Here is an 18,846-nt window from a genome sequence, read left to right on the forward strand (position 1 = left end):
CTGTGGATTATTAATAGAAAGAGGTGTGTTGGGTAAGAGAAGAAAGCACTGTGCACAGCGAACGTACACACTATAGGCCCTACATCTATCAGGAGGGATGAAATGACAATTGAACTTGGCATTCAACAATTTCCCTTCAGCACTCTATCAAGAGTTGTGGTATTAAATGGTAAACGCGACAGCCGTCATCTCTGATAAATGATCTTGAGTACGGCGTGAAGTATTAATCAAGGAAACAAAGACAATTTGAATTTAACGTTAGAAACAGATGAGTTATAAAGGGGCTTGGGGTGGGCATGGAGTGGTGTGTCGTATATTGTCAAAAGGATGGAAGAAACAATTTGAAATTTGTCTGGAAATAACAAACACTAAGCCTACCACTTGAAAAGGAACGGATAAAGGTAAGGAACAAGAAAAATACTTAAGACGTTCAGTCTCAAATTATCCGTTTTTCAATCTGTGCAAGAAAATAGAAATTTGTATACCAGCGGCAACGAAAATGAATTTTCTGGGTCAATAATCGCAAGAGCAATTTCCAAAACAACGTTCAACATATGCAACCAAAAAACTATAAGAACATAAAAAAGTTAGAAAATAGGTCAGATTAATGTAAGCAGAAGTCCACAATTTTCTGTTATGACGGAAAGACATGCTCTAGGCGAATGTATAAAATCAGTACCCAAAATTTTGTTCCATGCTAGTTCATAAAATAGTCGTTTACCAAAATACGATGGACATATAGCGTTTTTGTTCCATGCTAGTTCATAAAATAGTCGTTTACCAAAATACGATGGACATATAGCGTTTAGCCTCGCGTTAAATGATTTATTTGTTTATTTGACTCGTGTTTTACGCCGAACTCAAGAATATTTCACTTATACGACCGCGTCCAGCATTATGGTGGGAGGAAACCGGACAGAGCCCGGGGGAAACCCAAGACCTTCACACGTACGGCCTGAGAGAAAGCCAGCATGAGCTGGACTTGAACTCACAGCGACCGCATTGCTGAGAGACTGGGTCATTACGCTGCGGTCCCTCGGGTTAAATGCAATTAGACACAGTTAAAAAGCAGTGTTCCAGACATTCTGGACCCAGTGTCCACATTACTTATAAGATACCGCTTCGTTTATACCAAGTCATCACTACACCGTATGCTTCTGTGATATAGCATACTTATTTCATGATTATTTCATTGTTAAACTGCGCTTTCGTTTCTCCTTGCAGGGAATGCGGGTCCCAAGGTCGACCCACTTACATAATGCTGCATCACTGGAAAGCCATGTAGTACACACCAGGCATTACGTCACCCGGCCCGTTATCGCTTTGGACATCCTTTTGATGATGTATTTCATTTCTACTGTAAGAAATGTATAATGTAAGTAAGGCAAGGATGGTAGAAACACTACCTACTTATTTGACTAAACTTTTCCACTTTATGGATATATTTTTCTCAGAAGTCAAAAGACGTACCTTAATAACTCATACATGACTTGTAGTGTTAAATGAGAGAAGGCGTAAACATCTTCTCGCTCACTAATACTTATATCTTATAAGTAAAATTTTGTAGAGTACGGCGTAAAATACCCATCAAATAAATAAATAAATCCTTTGATACTGTATAACAAAGGCTCTTTGTTGCTGTGGTATTCTTTTTTTCTCACCTCCAGAATTTACTGAGATTATTCAAAGTATTAAATGTACATGTACCTATATTCTCGGCGTAGTGTATGTATGTGTGTGTGTGTGTGTGTGTGTGTGTGTGTGTGTGTGTGTGTGTGTGTGTGTGTGTGTGTGTGTGTGTGTGTGTGTGTGTGTGTGTGTGTGTGCGCGTGTGTGTGTGTGTGTGGTGTGTGTGTGTGTGTGTGTGTGTGTGTGTGTGTGTGTGTGTGTGTGTGTGTGTGCGTGTGTGTGTGTGTATGCATGCTTGGGGTTAATTTACGTCGTACTTAACAATTTATCAGTCACATGACGACGAGGGGTCATTTAGTGTGTCCATGTATTACCTCCACTGAAGTACCACGGCGAAGACACCAGATATGACACCCCACCCAGTCACATTATACTGGCACCCGAGGCCTCCGTGGCTCAGGTGGTTAGCGCGCTAGCGCAGCGTAATGACCCAGGAGTCTGTCACCAATGCGGTCGCTGTGAGTTCAAGTCCGGCTCATGCTGGCTTCCTCTCCGGCCGTATGTGGGAAGATCTGCCAGCAACCTGCGGATGGTCGTGGGTTTCCCCCGGGGTCTGCCCGGTTTCCACCCACCATAATGCTGGCCGCCGTCGTATAAGTGAAATATTCTTGAGTACAGCGTAAAACACCAATCAAATAAATAAATAAATAAATAAATAAATATACTGGCACCCGGCCAACAAGTCCTGTTTCCTTGCTCCAACCCCTCAGTGCTAAGCGCGAAGCGAGGCAGCAACAAATACCATTTTGGAAGTTTTTGGCAAGACCCAACCAGGGTTTTATCCCGCGTCTCCGGGCTTCGAGGCCGATGCTCTAACCTCAGGCCACCGAAGCGGGAAGAAATAAATCTACAATTCTCGTCATTCTCACGGCACAAAGTCTTGCCATTATTCTCCCTGCCTGCTTCACAATTCTCATACAGAAGATCTCTTCATTATTCTCCCTGCCTGCTTCACAATTCTCATACAGAAGATCTCTTCATTATTCTCCCTGCCTGCTTCACAATTCTCATACAGAAGATCTCTTCATTATTCTCCCTGCCTGCTTCACAATTCTCATACAGAAGATCTCTTCATTATTCTCCCTGCCTGCTTCACAATTCTCATACAGAAGATCTCTTCATTATTCTCCCTGCCTGCTTCACAATTCTCATACAGAAGATCTCTTCATTATTCTCCCTACCTACTTCACAATTCTCATACAGAAGATCTCTTCATTATTCTCCCTACCTACTTCACAATTCTCATACAGAAGATCTCTTCATTATTTTCCCTACCTACTTCACAATTCTCATGGCAGCAGATCTCGTCATTATTTCCCTTGTTTAGTTCATCAATCTCGTGACACAAGATTTATATATATATTTATTTATTTATTTATTTATTTGATTGGTGTTTTACACCCTACTCAAGAATATTTCACTCATACGACGGCGGCCAGCATTGTGGTGGGAGGAAACCGGGCACAGCCCGGGGGAAACCCACGACCATCCGCAGGTTGCTGTCAGACCTTCCCACGTGCGGCCGGAGAGGAAGCCAGAATGAGCTGGACTTGAACTCACATTGACCGCACTGGTGAGACACTCCTGGGTCATTACGCTGCGCTAGCGCTCTAACCACCTGAGCCACGGAGGCCCCCCGTTACACATGAGTTCGCCATTATTCCCCCCTCTCTAGTTCATCATTCTCGTGACAAAAGAGCTCACTAATATTTCCCCCTGTCTAGTTTATAATTCCCATTACACAAGAGCTCGCTGTTATTCCCACTGTCAATTTCCTAAAACTTCAGTTTTCTACATTGAACATATATTTTAAATAACTCCTCTCATAGATTTAATATACGTCGTGGTATGTGGGCCTATACACAAAAAATGATACGAGCTGGAAAAAAGTAAAGAGGTAACTGCCTGAAAACGAAACATTCCATCTAAAAAGATCGTTGAAGTCAGACTGTATCAATAAAAAATTAGCTAAAATCATCTTTATCATTAGACTGCAAATTAACTAAAAACAAATACTTTCCACTGTATTTAACTTACAAAGATTCTATGGCAATTTTATCTCTAAAATTTAGATAAAAAGAAAATCCTAATATTATACAGATCATCTTTCCAATTTGAAAAATGCTTTTGGCTTTATCCCGATGTTTTAAAAAATTAAAACCTCTTTAAATCCTATCCCCGCAAGGCATGCATGCGATATTTTTCATCGATGTTTGTTTACAGGATTAAGGTTCGGAACGGTCAACAAATATTACTCCCTTGATATCTTATGTCAATATTTAATTTATTGGTAGGGTAAATAAATGTGCAGTGACGGCTTAACCTTGATTTGACACTGCACCCAATTTTAAGCGTGCATCAAAAACTGCGGCACAGAAATATGTGCAAACATTAAAGGGGGGTAACTCTCAAACACTTAAATCTGTTAAAAGTCAGGAAAAGTAAACTTTCCACACCAGCGTTGTTCGAAGCGCTTGTCAGTGGTGGGCTAGCGACAAAATTGGCTGTGAACTGGTAATATTGGGTAGTTCACGGCCGAGACGAATGCCATAGGGAAATTCGCGTTTTTCAACTAACCATTCTGGTAAGTCGGCAGACCGAGGATACCTGAAAAAAAAATTGCATGTTATGGCTAAGAATCAGATGAACTGCATTCGCCGACGGTTACTCTACGTCTTCTGAACAATTTCTGTCCCATTCATTGGGATACACGAGTGGTAATTCCAACATATCTCGCTATTTATGTGCCCTATTCAAAAATGTCAGACATTTTACAAGTGAACCTCTGTTTCGCGCGCTAAACAGTGCCATCGACTGGCGGCGAAAGCATTAATTACTTGAAATTTTAGAAGCATCTGGTACGTCATAGTTGTACTTCGCTCTAGAACAAACTTTTAAAACAACATTGTTGTCCACCTTTACGAGATAAGCAGTTCCCTGGCTTGACATACTCAAAGGCAAAGAGAACACTAAAATGAAAAATGAGGGTATGTGTGACGTCACATCTATATTTTTGGCTTGAAATAATACGCTTCAAGATCCATTTAGATAACGGATTCACAGACCTATATTTTTATGCATTTTGATTGATCAAATTTAGCAGTCTATGTATGTTAAGTTTTTCATATGACATATATTTGACTTTAGTGTTTTCTTTGCCGTCGCCTTCATGTAAGGTTGTGAGATATTTCTAGATGATGTCCGTTTAAATACATGATTCCGGGGCATATCTTTTGCCCCCCCCCCCTTTTCAGGTTCCGGAAATAATATACACTTGTAGCACAAACATCACACTATTGTAAATATATTTCCGGTAAACTAAACATGGTAGACTGCAATTTTCCCAGTGCACATTACTATTAATATAGGGCCTACACGTTTTTTCCGTCCTTGGGCCTACATATTTATATGTGTTTATGAGTTAGCTCCCTTAGATCGGACTCGTCAGTCGATTGACATGGAGCCGCCTGGCAAACTTGGTCGAGTTTAACAGTCGATAGATTCCTTTTTTACATCTGTAAATCGAACTTCGTCGTCTAGCAATACAAGTCCCTCCACAAGCGAACAAAGTCATGCAGTGAAGTTACACCGTCAACAGCAAATCAAGAGGTAAACAATAACAAAATAAAACAACTACTATAGCGTAAGACATTTATAAATAAATATTATGAACTGCTTACAACTTTGTCATATGCCTGGGTATAATTTTAAAAAAAATATTTTATGGGATCTAAACTTGTATTTTTGAAAATTGGTCTACGCACAGTGATAACTTAGGGGATAAAACGTCAAAAGTGTGTGTTGAATTATTTAATATACAAAATCCTAACCTTTCTTAATACTAGCTTCTAAAGTGTTATCATATGCGAAGTTTAGGCCTAAATATTTGACAAAAAAATGATGGGTAAAAGCGTAGGCCTATACAAAGGGCATGCAATCTCTCCCATAGCCCGATTGGCGTTTTTTAAACGTTTCTCAGGCGATAGGCCTATAGCTTCTTCACAGCTTCCTGGGCCTTGGCGGCCCCTGGACCCTCGCCCCCCCCCCCCCCCCCCCCCCCCCCCCCACACACACACACTTTGAAATTGCTTCCTATACCCCTGTGATTGACGCATCAAGAGGTCAGTAGCATAGACTTAACGAGTATCTGAGAACTGACCTTATTTGCAAGTATGACTGAGATTTTCTGAAAAATAATAACAAAGGTCGGTACCAACGGTTGCAAAATGTGTGCAGATGTCTAAGCCTCAGGAATGACAATGCATTGATAAGATTTAGTATGTATGCTTGGGGTTCAACATCGTACTTAACAAGTTTTCAGTCATATGACAACGAGAAATCATTAGGTATATGTACATATACTGTGTCTTCTTGTGGCAGGGCAAGTGCATGCCATCACTGAAGACACCAGACATGACACCCCACCCAGTCACATTACACTGACAACCGACACCAAGGCCAACCAGTCATGTCTCCTTGCTCTAGCCTCTCAGTGCTGAGCGCCAAGCGAGGCAACAGCAAACACCAGCTTTGGTCTTTGGTCTTAGTCCACCCACAGTCCCATCACACCCAGTTCGAAATAAGGAAGGCCGTATCAAGTATTGGGCTAGATATGTAGGACTTCAGGTTTGGAATATCTTCCGACGAGGGTACCACCATTAATAGGAGTCGCAAAAGTTTCGTGACGGGTATCAAAAATTTGATTGATAAATAGTTTATAAACGGATAAATAGTGAGCCATGCTCAGTAATCGTTCACTAATACATGTACTATACCGGTCAGTTTTATGGGTAAAGATAGGCCTAAACCACCGATCTTTGCCAAGCCACTGACGAACTTTCCCATGTGTTACTATGTACACGCATCCTACGAGTGTCGTCAACCACTTATTGTCACCAAGGTCCCTACGAAAAATGAGGTCGGTGGAATCAAATTTCCAGCTCAAGGCTGGGATTGAACCCACATTTTAATCGTGGCTAGGAGTAGCGCATCTTATTTACGGAGCCACTTCGCGCTCCCTCCATAATGTGAAATTTTAAATATTTCAGTATATCAGTCTCAAGCCCCATCAGTCTCAAGAATATCGTGTTCAGTGTCGGACTCGATGCGCAGAGGATGTTGGTTTAGAATATCTCAACAAATGCATTGCATTTGCAAGTCGAAATATGTCAAGTTGTGTGTTATGTTGTAGACACTATATAGGCAAAGACCTTCGAGTTCAATTCAAATACATGTAGCACTTTTCGGACAAGGAAGTGCTAGATCAAAGGAGCTGCTTTGACCAATCAGAGTGTTCATCTCAAGTGTGCAGCGAAGACTTGGGGTCACATGATCAAACAACATCGATTTCTAAAACATTATGTAACTGAAGATGTGTGTGGATAGATTTCATGCCATGACCTATTCAAGAGTTATCTGTAATTGGATCGGACTTCCTGTAGTGTTCAATTCAGTCAAGGGTCCCACTGCAGAAAAAGAACCGTTGACATTCTGGGTATGTTCGAATCCACGTAAATGTGTAACGCGAGTACAGTGTTCTCGTTTCAGTTGATACGAATGTGCCAGTGCAAAAAGAGTAGGCCCTACAGGGGGCGCTTTACTTCAAAATCGTTCTTAACCCTGAGAAATGGAGAGTGAAAATCTCGATTGTGAACAATGGTCTCGTGTTACACTTTGGCATTCGAAACTTCGTTCTCGTTTGAGATCAACGAGTACAGCGATTAGAATACACCTTCTGAAGGTGGGTGTTCCGGTGAAGCAGTGGTATGAAGATGTCAGCTTTATTCAAGAACACGACGTCATTATATGTCGTTGAACTCGACTGTCTGCAGTTAGCACAGATAAAATTGAACGTGTTCGGACTCCATATCGATGGTCTTGATAATGAATTAATTCTTGAATACTAGACTTTTGGAAATGAGTTCGCTTAAAAAAAGAATACTACAAATATTTTTGTTAAATAGCATTTTATTGCTTTCTCAGTGGACGAATTCAACTCATAAAATGAATGCAAACATGAATGCATAACAGGAATGCATAACATGAATGCATAAAATGAATGCAAAACACGAATGCATAACATGAAAGCATAACGTGAATGCATAGTGTGAATGCATAACATGGATGCATAACATGGATGCAAAACGTGAATGCATAACGTGAATGCATAACATGAATGCATAACGTGAATGCATAACTTGGAGGCATAACATGAATGCATAACATTTACTTTTGTAAATTTTGTGTTTTGGCTGAATACTGGGTTTCCTTTAGTGTTATTGCTATTTGAAACGTTCAACATAGTTTGGTCGTAAAGAATCATTTAATACTATTCAAGCAGAAGTACTTCCTCTCCGTAAGTGGGAAGGTCTTCCAGCAACCTGCGGGTGGTCGTGGGTTTCCCCCGGGTTCTGTCCGGTTTCCTCCCACCATAATGCTGGCCGCCGTCGTATAAGTGAAATATTCTTGAGCACGACGTAAAACACCAATGAAATAAGTAAATCAATCAATCAGAAGTACACTATGTGGTAAACAGTTTGGATTAAAAAATATATGATACGATGTGTGTTAGAATCCTGACCATAAGTATTTGTATCACCTAAATATACACACCAAAAATAATCTGCCCTGTTGTCTGAGTGATGGTAGAATGTATTCTGTTACTATGAGACAAGACTGTGTCGTATTCAACATAATTCATAGCCTGTTAGTCTAATAGAATCCCTCTATTAGGGAATTTTAGAATATTTGTCTTACATTTAACAAAATATTCTGTTGTAATAACAGAATGCATTCTAGCATCACTCAGATAACAGACTTTCTGTTAAATTTAACACATTATGGCCTTCTTTGACAACTAAATTGTTTTCCAATAGACGTAAATCAATGAAGAATAAATCTACGTTGCCGAATCTAGATGTACCAGTAACTATGATGACATAGCCAACGCATCTAGAGGGCAAGTAATTAGCTTCCGATAACCATTTCTTAAAGACGGGATTGCCCGTCCGTACAAATTTTACCCAAGGGATAAATTAATCTTTTCATTGTCGGACTAAACAGTTTAGGATGCAAAAAGCATTTCATACAGTAGTTTATATCGTCGTTTACAAAAACATGAGTGAAATTTAACATACATTTATAAAGCAAACTTTCTTCTCAGCCACTTTTTCTGAGCACACACTCAAGTTTCATACACTCGTCGTTCGATATACTGTACTTGTACATGATATAGCCTGGTTATACACCGTAACACCTTAGCGATCTTTACCTATAACAATCAGTCAAAATAACGGCGCAATCAACACATCGATTCGCTATAGTAATCGGTGCATAAATATGTACAGCAGAATCTTTCTAGCAATAATTTTTGCACCAAAAAATATCTATATTAAAAGTATTAAAAACGTAATTTGATAGTCATAAGAAATGAATAGATGGCAATTTTTCTCGCCATATACCGGAGAGTATTTTTTTTTTGAAAATGGTCATGGAAGTTATGCGATCTCCAAGGGGATTTGTCAACCACTGCGTTAAAGAATGTTCTCTAAAGTGGGAAACATAAACTTTTATTTTACATTTACCATTTGGTCGTGTTTCTTAGTCATAAAATTGTTGATGTGTGGGATAGTCAACAACGAAGTGTTGTTCAGGTTTGTTTACAACGGTAAATATAGGCTTTTGTGCTTAAGCTGTTAGCTTTCAACAGTATACATATAGGATGTTCAGCTGTGCATACAAGGAAAGGCTGTTCAGCTATGTTTACAAGAGTATAGTGTTCCGCTGTGTTTACAAGGGTATGGGGTTCTCCTTTTGTAAAGAAGGGTAGGCTGTTCTCCTATGTAAACCAGGGTATAGGACCTTCAGCTGCGTTTACAACGATAAGCTGTTCAGCTGTGTTTATAAGGGTAGGAGGTTCTCCTTTGTAAACCAGGGTATGGTACGTTCAGCTGCACTTACAACGATAAGCTGTTCAGCAGTGTTCATAACGGAAGGCTGTTCTCCTCTATAAACTGGGGTACAGGATGTTCAACTGCGTTTACAACGATAGGCTGTTCAGCAGTGTTCATAAGGGGAGGCATTTATAAACAAGGTAGGCTGTGCAGCAGTATTTATTGAGGTAGGCGGTTCTCTTTTTGTAAACAAGGTAGGCTGCTCAGCTGTGTTTACAACGGTAGGCGCGGTTCAGCTGTGTTTGCAAATATAGACTGTTTAGCAGTGTTTACAAGGGTACTGTTCATAAAGCGTTCGGACATACACCTGTTTGAACTATATGTCGACGTACAGCCATATGCATGTACTGCTAGCTCGACACAGCCGACACGTGTGTCGCCATATACACACCGACATGATGCTCATTTCTATAATCATACACTTGAATAAACAGGATAACTACCACGTCACTGAAGAAATTATAATTTGTACACGAATTTTAAAACAGGTAAAATTTCTGCAAAAATCAGTAACAATGATTGCTTTTTCTTTTCAAAAATACTTCGTAATGTATATACATTTGTAGTTCATCAGAGCAATTAAGATTCATATATATATTTTTTAGTTTTAGCAAATAACAACACAAGACGCTTTTCACATCTTTTGTTAATGTCTTTCTTTCTAAATATAAAAAGAAAATAATTTTAGTATAAACTCTCCTTGGCGTTTCGCAACGATCATGTTTCTGGGTTCAAAAACGGGGGACACAGCACATGAAGGAACCATCACATCATCTGACAATTTTTTGAGTGTTAATCCCAGAATTACCACGAGGGGCTGCATTCAAAAACATTCTCACTTGTGGAAGGCATATAGATATCATGATATACTTTTTAATACACGTTAAATGTTACTGCGGAGTACATAATGACGAATACAACCTATGTACATGAATACTATAGCTTTCATACAAACAGGTCTATAGAGCTCGGATTTCTCTGGTTTTACTTTTACATTCAGTCATCTCTCAGAAGGAGGCTTTAAAGTGAAATGATCGTCCATGGAAAAACATTGAAAACCATAGCAGAGACTAAATTTACTTCTGCTCAAAAATTTTATAAATTGAATTAAATGCGGTTATTTCCTCGAATTCTAGGATGGCCTTTAATGGGTGTCCAGTGATGTGCTGCAAAAGCTTTTCTTAGTCTACTTTCATGTTCACATTCTGAGAACGTTGTGAACTTTACTACAGTTTTCGTATTTCTAGATATGTCTATGCCCTTTCACTAGTTTCGTTTTTGTTGTCTTTCTCTTTAACATATTCAATCTCCATCAAAATTATCTACAGTTTGTTTTCTGGAGCAATCATTTCATTCCTCTACCAATACTTACTTCATCGAACAGTCCATATATATACACACATATGACATAAATTATACAACAACGCTTTACGCCAGAAACTGTACAGGGAACAAAATGACAAAGCTATACATTGTCAGATCACAGTTTCTCCACTCGTGCCAGGATAACTTCCGGTGAAATCACTAAATTATCCTCCACAGGATTTCCAAGCGGACGTGTCTTTTTCTTTCGGTACTTCCGTTGTCGAGTGCGCTTGCGGAGACGATTTCTTCTCTTTCGTTTCCTCAGCTTCCGTCTCAGTTTCCTTAATTTCTTTTTCCTTCGGTTTAATCTTTTCTGTCTCCTACGGTTATATCTAGGAGCTTCGGATTTGTTAGTGAGAAGATCTGTAAGAAAAATAAGAAAAACAGTAAAAAACGAAAGAAAGAAAAACAACACACGGAAGGCTGATGATCATGAACGCCAGTGGATGTTGAATGGATCTGATTTGAATTATTCACTAAATTTTTTTCACTTTTATATATATTTTGTATTTTTGTATTGGCATAATCAAGACACGCCATCAAACTGTACTCCTTTTTGTATTGGTATCATCAAATTTATTTATTTATTTGATTGGTGTTTTACGCTGTACTCAAGAATATTTCACTTATACGACGGCGGCCAGCATTATGGTGGGTGAAAACCGGGCACAGCCCGGGGGAAACCCACGACCATCCGCAGGTTGCTGTCAGACCTTCCACGTACGGCCGGAGAGGAAGCCAGTATGAGCTGGACTTGAACTCACAGCGACCGCATTGGTGAAAGACTCCTGGGTCATTACACTGCGCTAGCGCGCTAACCAACTGAGCCACGGAGGCCCCCATGTATCATGAAAAACCTATCATAAAACTGTGCTTCTTGTTGTATTGGCATCTTCAAAACCTATCATTAAACGGTGCTTCTTTTTGTATTGGCATCATCAAAATGTGTCATCAAAACGTCCTTCTTTTTGTACTGTCATCATCAAAACCTATCATAAAACTGTGCTTCTTGTTGTATTGGCATCCTCAAAACCTATCATTAAACGGTGCTTCTTTATGTATTAGCATCATGAAGACGTATCATCAAACTGTGTTTCTTGTTGTATTGACATCATCAAAACCTATCCTCAAACCGTGCTTCTTCTCGTATTGAAATCATCACAAAATATCATCAAACTGTCCTTTTTTTAATATTGGCATCACCAAGGAATATCATCAAACTGTGCCTCTTTTTGTAATGGCATCATTAAAACGTATCATCAATCGGCCCTACTTTGTGTATTAGCATCATCAAAATCTGTCGTCATCAAACCGTCCTTCTGGTTGTATTGGCACCATTAAGACCTATCATCAAACTGTGTTTCTGGTTGTATTGGCATCATTAAGACCTATCATCAAACTGTGCTTCTGGTTGTATTGACATCATTAAGACCTATCATCAAACTGTGCTTCTGGTTGTATTGGCATAATTAAGACCTATCATCAAACTGTGCTTCTGGTTGTATTGGCATCATTAAGACCTATCATCAAGCTGTGATGAAAAATTCAGAATACACATCCAATCACCAAATCAAAGTTTTGATCAAACCATAGAAAAAATTCGATTGTCTGATTATCAGTTGTATCTGAATATTAACGGGCTGAACTTTAACTCGTTCAAGTTTCTAGCAGTCTGATGACCAATTCAGTCAAACATTTTGACAGCTGGATTAAAAACATGTTCAAATTTGTAACCAATATATTGTCCTTGTATGATAGTGTCCATATTTCTGAACTGTTTGTTCTTTCTTCAACTTTTGCGTTCGCATTTTTGTCTTTCCACTTTCTTCAATGCATATAATTAATGCCAGTGTCATGGTGATTGTAATTTTGTCCTCACTTACCAACACAGAATCTGTTGACGAGTTTGCATCGTTTGGTCTGTTCTAGCTCAGGGCAACTATTGCCATTCGGGGACGGGTTTTCCAAGACGTCTCGGGAGCGCTTGGCCTCCCCATATTTATATCCACACGTCAGTCCCTCCCTGGTACACTTTCCCCAATCGCCCCAAGGTCCAACCATACAGTCGACTGAAAAGGACGAAAGTCATTGAGAGTTACTTCCCTGAAGAGAAAATTTCAGAACAGTGTTTGCAGTTTACGGTTTTCGGGGCTTCACAGGCCACTTTTCCCACTTTTTTATGCTTCGTAAAGATTTCGACATAAGGGACATTTTCTTAACAGGAAGTAAAAATATTTTATTATTTTGATGAAATACCAACAGAAGCAGTATAGCCTGCAAATGTACCATTTCGTTTGTAGATCAGTTAACTATTGTACAACCATTGTTGAGCCCGGAGTAAACTACTGACGTTTGGCACTTTGCTGTCGAACGTATGCCATAAGGTACATCATACTTTTGGAAGTCAACGTCTTCAACGAACTTAACCCACACAAAAGAGACCTGTCTACCGCTTCCTGCCACAACCCCGTGAACATTGTAATCAAGATCATCTGTCCAAGAATGGGATTGACCCATTTTACACAATAAACTATCGTAGAACCACAGAAAAGTACAATATGACTATAATAAAATGAAAACAAAAGTGGAACTCAGAATGACATAATGAACCTAGTTTGTATCAGAGCCGTGCTTTTTCTCAGCGATACTAGTATCCAAAATATATGGTACTTAGCTGTGCTGTGTTAAAACGCAATTGTCCATGGTGACTACAGCGTTATTTACAGTTACAGATGAAGTCGATTTCACAGTATACAGTGCCGCAAATTTAATTACACTAATGACGTTAATTTCACAGAGTAAATATCACTGTGTTTTATACATATAAAGCTGATATCATACCGTATGAAAGTATCGCAGTATAACGTATCACAGTGATACATATAAAAGTTGACATCATGGTATCAAGTGTCGTTGTGTTCTTTATACGGATAAGTTGATATCACACATGTATGAAAGTAAGCTGTTACTTAAACAGATAAAAGTTGACTTCACAGTATCAAGTATCGGGAAGTTACTTATACAGAAAAGGTTTATTTTACGGTATCAAGTATCGGGATGTTACCTATAAAGATAAAGTTTATTTCACAGTATCAAGTATCGGGGAGTTACTTATACAGAAAAGGTTTATTTCACGGTACCAAGTAATTGGGGTGTTACCTATAAAGATAAAGTTTATTTCACAGTATCAAGTATCGGGGAGTTAATTACACAGAAAAAGGTTTATTTCACGGTATTAAGTATCGGGGTGTTACCTGTAAAGATAAAGTTTATTTCACAGTATCAAGTATCGGGGAGTTACTTACACAGAAAAGGTTTATTTCACGGATCAAGTATCGGGGTGTTACCTATAAAGATAAAGTTTATTTCACAGTATCAAGTATCGAGGAGTTACTTATACAGAAAAGGATTTATTTCACAGTATCAAATATCGGGGTGTTACCTATAAAGATAAAGTTGATTTCACAGTATCAAGTATCGGGAAGTTACTTATACAGATACAGTTTATTTCACAGTATCAAGTATTGGAGTGTTACTTATACAAAAAATGGTTTTATAGTATAAATTACAACACTGTTTACTTTATGTAGATAAAAAGCTCAAAGGAACGAGTTAATTTCAAGTGAGGATGGGTGGTATGGAATGGCAGAAGGGGTGGATAACAATAGCTTTACCCCACACAGGCAAGCGAGATAGAAAGCGGAATTTCGAAAACATCTCAAAATATTTTGGATAAAAAACATTATGTTGTAGCTACCCACAAAAGCCAGTGTTTACATAGTCTGTGTGATCAGCCTGGGGGGTAGAGAGCAAGGTGTTAGGTATGGGGATATATACCTGCCCCACGCCACGTTTGTGCAACCCGAGTACATGACAGAGGCAATGTTGTACTTAGACTACTCCGGTCACAGGTAATTTTATATTCTCTATAACATTTTTGATCTTTCCCTTCACATCTTTGCTCCAGGCAGAAATACAATACAGGGCATGGTCCGCAGGAATTGTGGGGTGAAGGTATGTGAAACTATAGTAATAAGGGCTTGGGACTACGAACGTGGCGGGAAGGGTGGGGTGGCTGTGTGTGAAGAAGCGTTGGGTAATATGGCGCTCCCACAGGCAGTAGAGCTCATGGGCAGAGAAGAAATTCGCCGCCTACCTTCATCATTGTTGAACAATATAGAACACGGAGTTATAATGGGAGACTGAAAAGTGAATGCTCTTCTCTTTATCCATCCACACCTTTTTTTTATTCTTTTTTCTTTTCCTAACAGATGTTCCTCGAATCTCAAGGTGATGTTATTCGGGGACCTATATACATAAAGGTCACTTTCAATACTAATTTATTTTTACCCTCCATTCATATCCGTCTAAATGCAAGCAGAAAATTCATTAAAAAAAGGCCGTTCGAAAAATGATTCATCCGGTGTATATAACGTGACAGGTATATAGGTGTCCCGGATAAAAAGCTGTAACAAACAGACAGTTTCTGTGTCTTCTGACGTGCCGGAGGTTAATTTACCTGACAGTTAACAAGATAATTAAACCACAGGTGTAAAGAAACCTGTCAAGATAGAGCCGGGGTTAAGCTATATAAATTATATACAAGCATATGACTTGTACATATATATGTATGTACATACATGTAATGTCACCGATACACATTTTACTTTAGACGGCTGAGGCAGTAAATGGCAATGCGCAAGTTTTTAAAAAAAATAAAATTCGTATAGGTATACTAGACCGAATTAGCAAAACTATGCAAAACTATACATATTTTTGGAAATAAAACACTCTTTTAGTCCTATTATTCTCTAGATCTGAACATCCAAAATACTGCTGCCTCGTTTTTACCATCTATACATTTGACAAAAGTTAAATATACAGCCATGATGAAAACTTGACATTTTCAACATAACTTTTCACAATTTTATACCATCGCATGAAAATTTTAAAAACGACTAGTGTATAAAATAAGGGCTCGTTAAGGTCATTTTCAACACAACTTTTCACAATTTTATACACTGCATAAAAGTTTGGAACCATGGTGTAAATAAGGGTCTGTTAAGATGGTGTCAAGAATGTTGTATATAACACAAGGAAAGATTCCACAAACTCGAACTGCACTATCACATAACACATGACCATTTCATTCAGGTTTTAATACTCTGTAGTGGTAATCCTCTTTGCATTATATAATGACAATGGAAATGTGTCTTGTTCAACAAAGATTTGTGGTTGTTTTTTTTAACAAATTACACTTGACACATGTACGTATATCATATGATGCTCGTAGACCTGGATGACAAGTAAAAAGAAAAGAACGAATCCCGATTTGAATTTTGACAAAAGTCGCTTTGTGAATCAATATTAACTTAAGAAAGTGCCAGGATATGTAAAAAATTACCCTTAAGCAAGATTGTCATGGGCAACTTTTAGCTTGTGCAACTTCAAGTTATATTTATTTATTTATTTGCTTTGTGTTTTACACCGTACTCAAGAATATTTCACTTATACGATGGCGGCCAGCATTATGGTGGGAGGAAACCGGGCAGAGCCCATGGGAAACCCACGACCATCCGCAGGTTGCTAGAAGACCTTCCCACGTACGACCGCGGTGAGGAAGCCAGCATGACTTCAAGTTTTAGGCAACCTATGAAATGAAGTCCATGTGGAATACAGACATTTTTTTTCGTGAGTTCACTTATTCCAAATGCTCATTACAAACTGAAATAATGTATTTGCTTTTCGATTGACCTTGTATATACAGGTCCATTACCTATATATATATATATATATATATATATATATATATATATATATATATCTATATACTGATTAATTGTTAAATGTTAATTACAATATACAATATTACAATATACATGTATATGCAGGTCAATTACCTATATATATATATAATATATATATATATATATATATATATTATATATATATATATATATATCACTGATTAATTGCGGTAATGTTTTCAGCGGAAGTATTGGATGCTTTAGAAGATAAAGTCTGGCCTGGCAAAACGTATAAGATCGTGGAGCCTGCCTGTAACTAATTAACCAAGCACGTCCTTTATCTACCTCAAATGACAAAAGAGCTCGAGCAAGAAACGCACCAGCGGCTGTCAATCATCCCAGCCAACATTCCCCGCTGATTATTCTCCTGAAATTATCTTTACACTTCAGCAGACTTTACAACAAAAAAATCCCCCAAACCACGCTTAACTCTTCATTCATACGGCGTGCCGTCACTTGCCATTTAATTACCCGGTGCAAGCCGTAGACACAAAGATCAACGTTTTCTGCCAACCTCATCCTCTCATATACTGATAAAACACATTAACGGTAAACGGATCACCTTGTACGGTTTTTTTTCTCCATTTTTGCACTAAACTGTGGGAAAATCTAACACAGGGAATGATACGCCGTGATGTATGTGAGCACATACTGAGCTGTTTGAATTTAGGTCCATGAATACTGACAATGGTAGGCCTACAAATATCCCCAAGCTGTACTATATCCCAAGCTGTACTATATCCCAAGCTGTACTATGCCCCAATGAAACTATACATCGTGTAGTAAAATCCATGTTTGAGTTCTTGAACTGATTCCACAAAGCGATTTTTCACTTAATGCAAAACTTAAAACCTCAATACAATACACCCTTTATGACCCCACGCAAGAGTCCAGATGTTCAAAGGCGTATTAAAAGTTAAATGTAGACTTAAATGGCAACAGCAAGTCCTGTATGAAGTAAATTGCATTTAACAGTCTGGCTTCAAAGTTCGTACATTCTAACACACTTCTGAACAACTTGCCTCTTGCTGAAGTCCACATTTCTTTGTATAACACCATGGTCAACAAAAACAAAAAATAAAATTCGTATAGGTATACTAGACCGAATTAGCAAAACTATGCAAAACTATACATATTTTTGGAAATAAAACACTCTTTTAGTCCTATTATTCTCTAGATCTGAACATCCAAAATACTGCTGCCTCGTTTTTACCATCTATACATTTGACAAAAGTTAAATATACAGCCATGATGAAAACTTGACATTTTCAACATAACTTTTCACAATTTTATACCATCGCATGAAAATTTTAAAAACGACTAGTGTATAAATAAGGGCTCGTTAAGGTCATTTTCAACACAACTTTTCACAATTTTATACCACTGCATAAAAGTTTGGAACCATGGTGTAAATAAGGGTCTGTTAAGATGGTGTCAAGAATGTTGTATATAACACAAGGAAAGATTCCACAAACTCGAACTGCACTATCACATAACACATGACCATTTCATTCAGGTTTTAATACTCTGTAGTGGTAATCCTCTTTGCATTATATAATGACAATGGAAATGTGTCTTGTTCAACAAAGATTTGTGGTTGTTTTTTTAACAAATTACACTTGACACATGTACGTATATCATATGATGCTCGTAGACCTGGATGACAAGTAAAAAGAAAAGAACGAATCCCGATTTGAATTTTGACAAAAGTCGCTTTGTGAATCAATATTAACTTAAAAAAGTGCCAGGATATGTAAAAAATTACCCTTAAGCAAGATTGTCATGGGCAACTTTTAGCTTGTGCAACTTCAAGTTATATTTATTTATTTATTTGCTTTGTGTTTTACACCGTACTCAAGATATTTCACTTATACGATGGCGGCCAGCATTATGGTGGGAGGAAACCGGGCAGAGCCCATGGGAAACCCACGACCATCCGCAGGTTGCTAGAAGACCTTCCCACGTACGACCGCGGTGAGGAAGCCAGCATGACTTCAAGTTTTAGGCAACCTATGAAATGAAGTCATGTGGAA

The 18,846-nt window shown here is 38.4% G+C and overlaps 1 protein-coding gene across 1 annotated transcript in view; it reads right to left on the reverse strand.

The window, feature by feature from the left end:
• Positions 1-10,512: 10,512 nt before the first annotated feature.
• The window catches only part of LOC135470286 (R-spondin-2-like), a 45,472-nt gene continuing 37,138 nt past the window's right edge, over positions 10,513-18,846 (reverse strand). Inside the window, exons 4-5 of the mRNA XM_064749133.1 lie at positions 12,890-13,075; positions 10,513-11,369 (exon numbers count right to left, since the gene is read on the reverse strand). Of these exons, the coding sequence (XP_064605203.1) occupies positions 11,122-11,369; positions 12,890-13,075 (434 nt within the window). The 3' untranslated portion in view covers positions 10,513-11,121. The remainder of the gene's footprint in view (positions 11,370-12,889; positions 13,076-18,846) is intronic.

This window comes from Liolophura sinensis, chromosome 7 (genome assembly GCF_032854445.1).
Source record: "Liolophura sinensis isolate JHLJ2023 chromosome 7, CUHK_Ljap_v2, whole genome shotgun sequence".
NCBI lineage: Eukaryota > Metazoa > Mollusca > Polyplacophora > Chitonida > Chitonidae > Liolophura > Liolophura sinensis.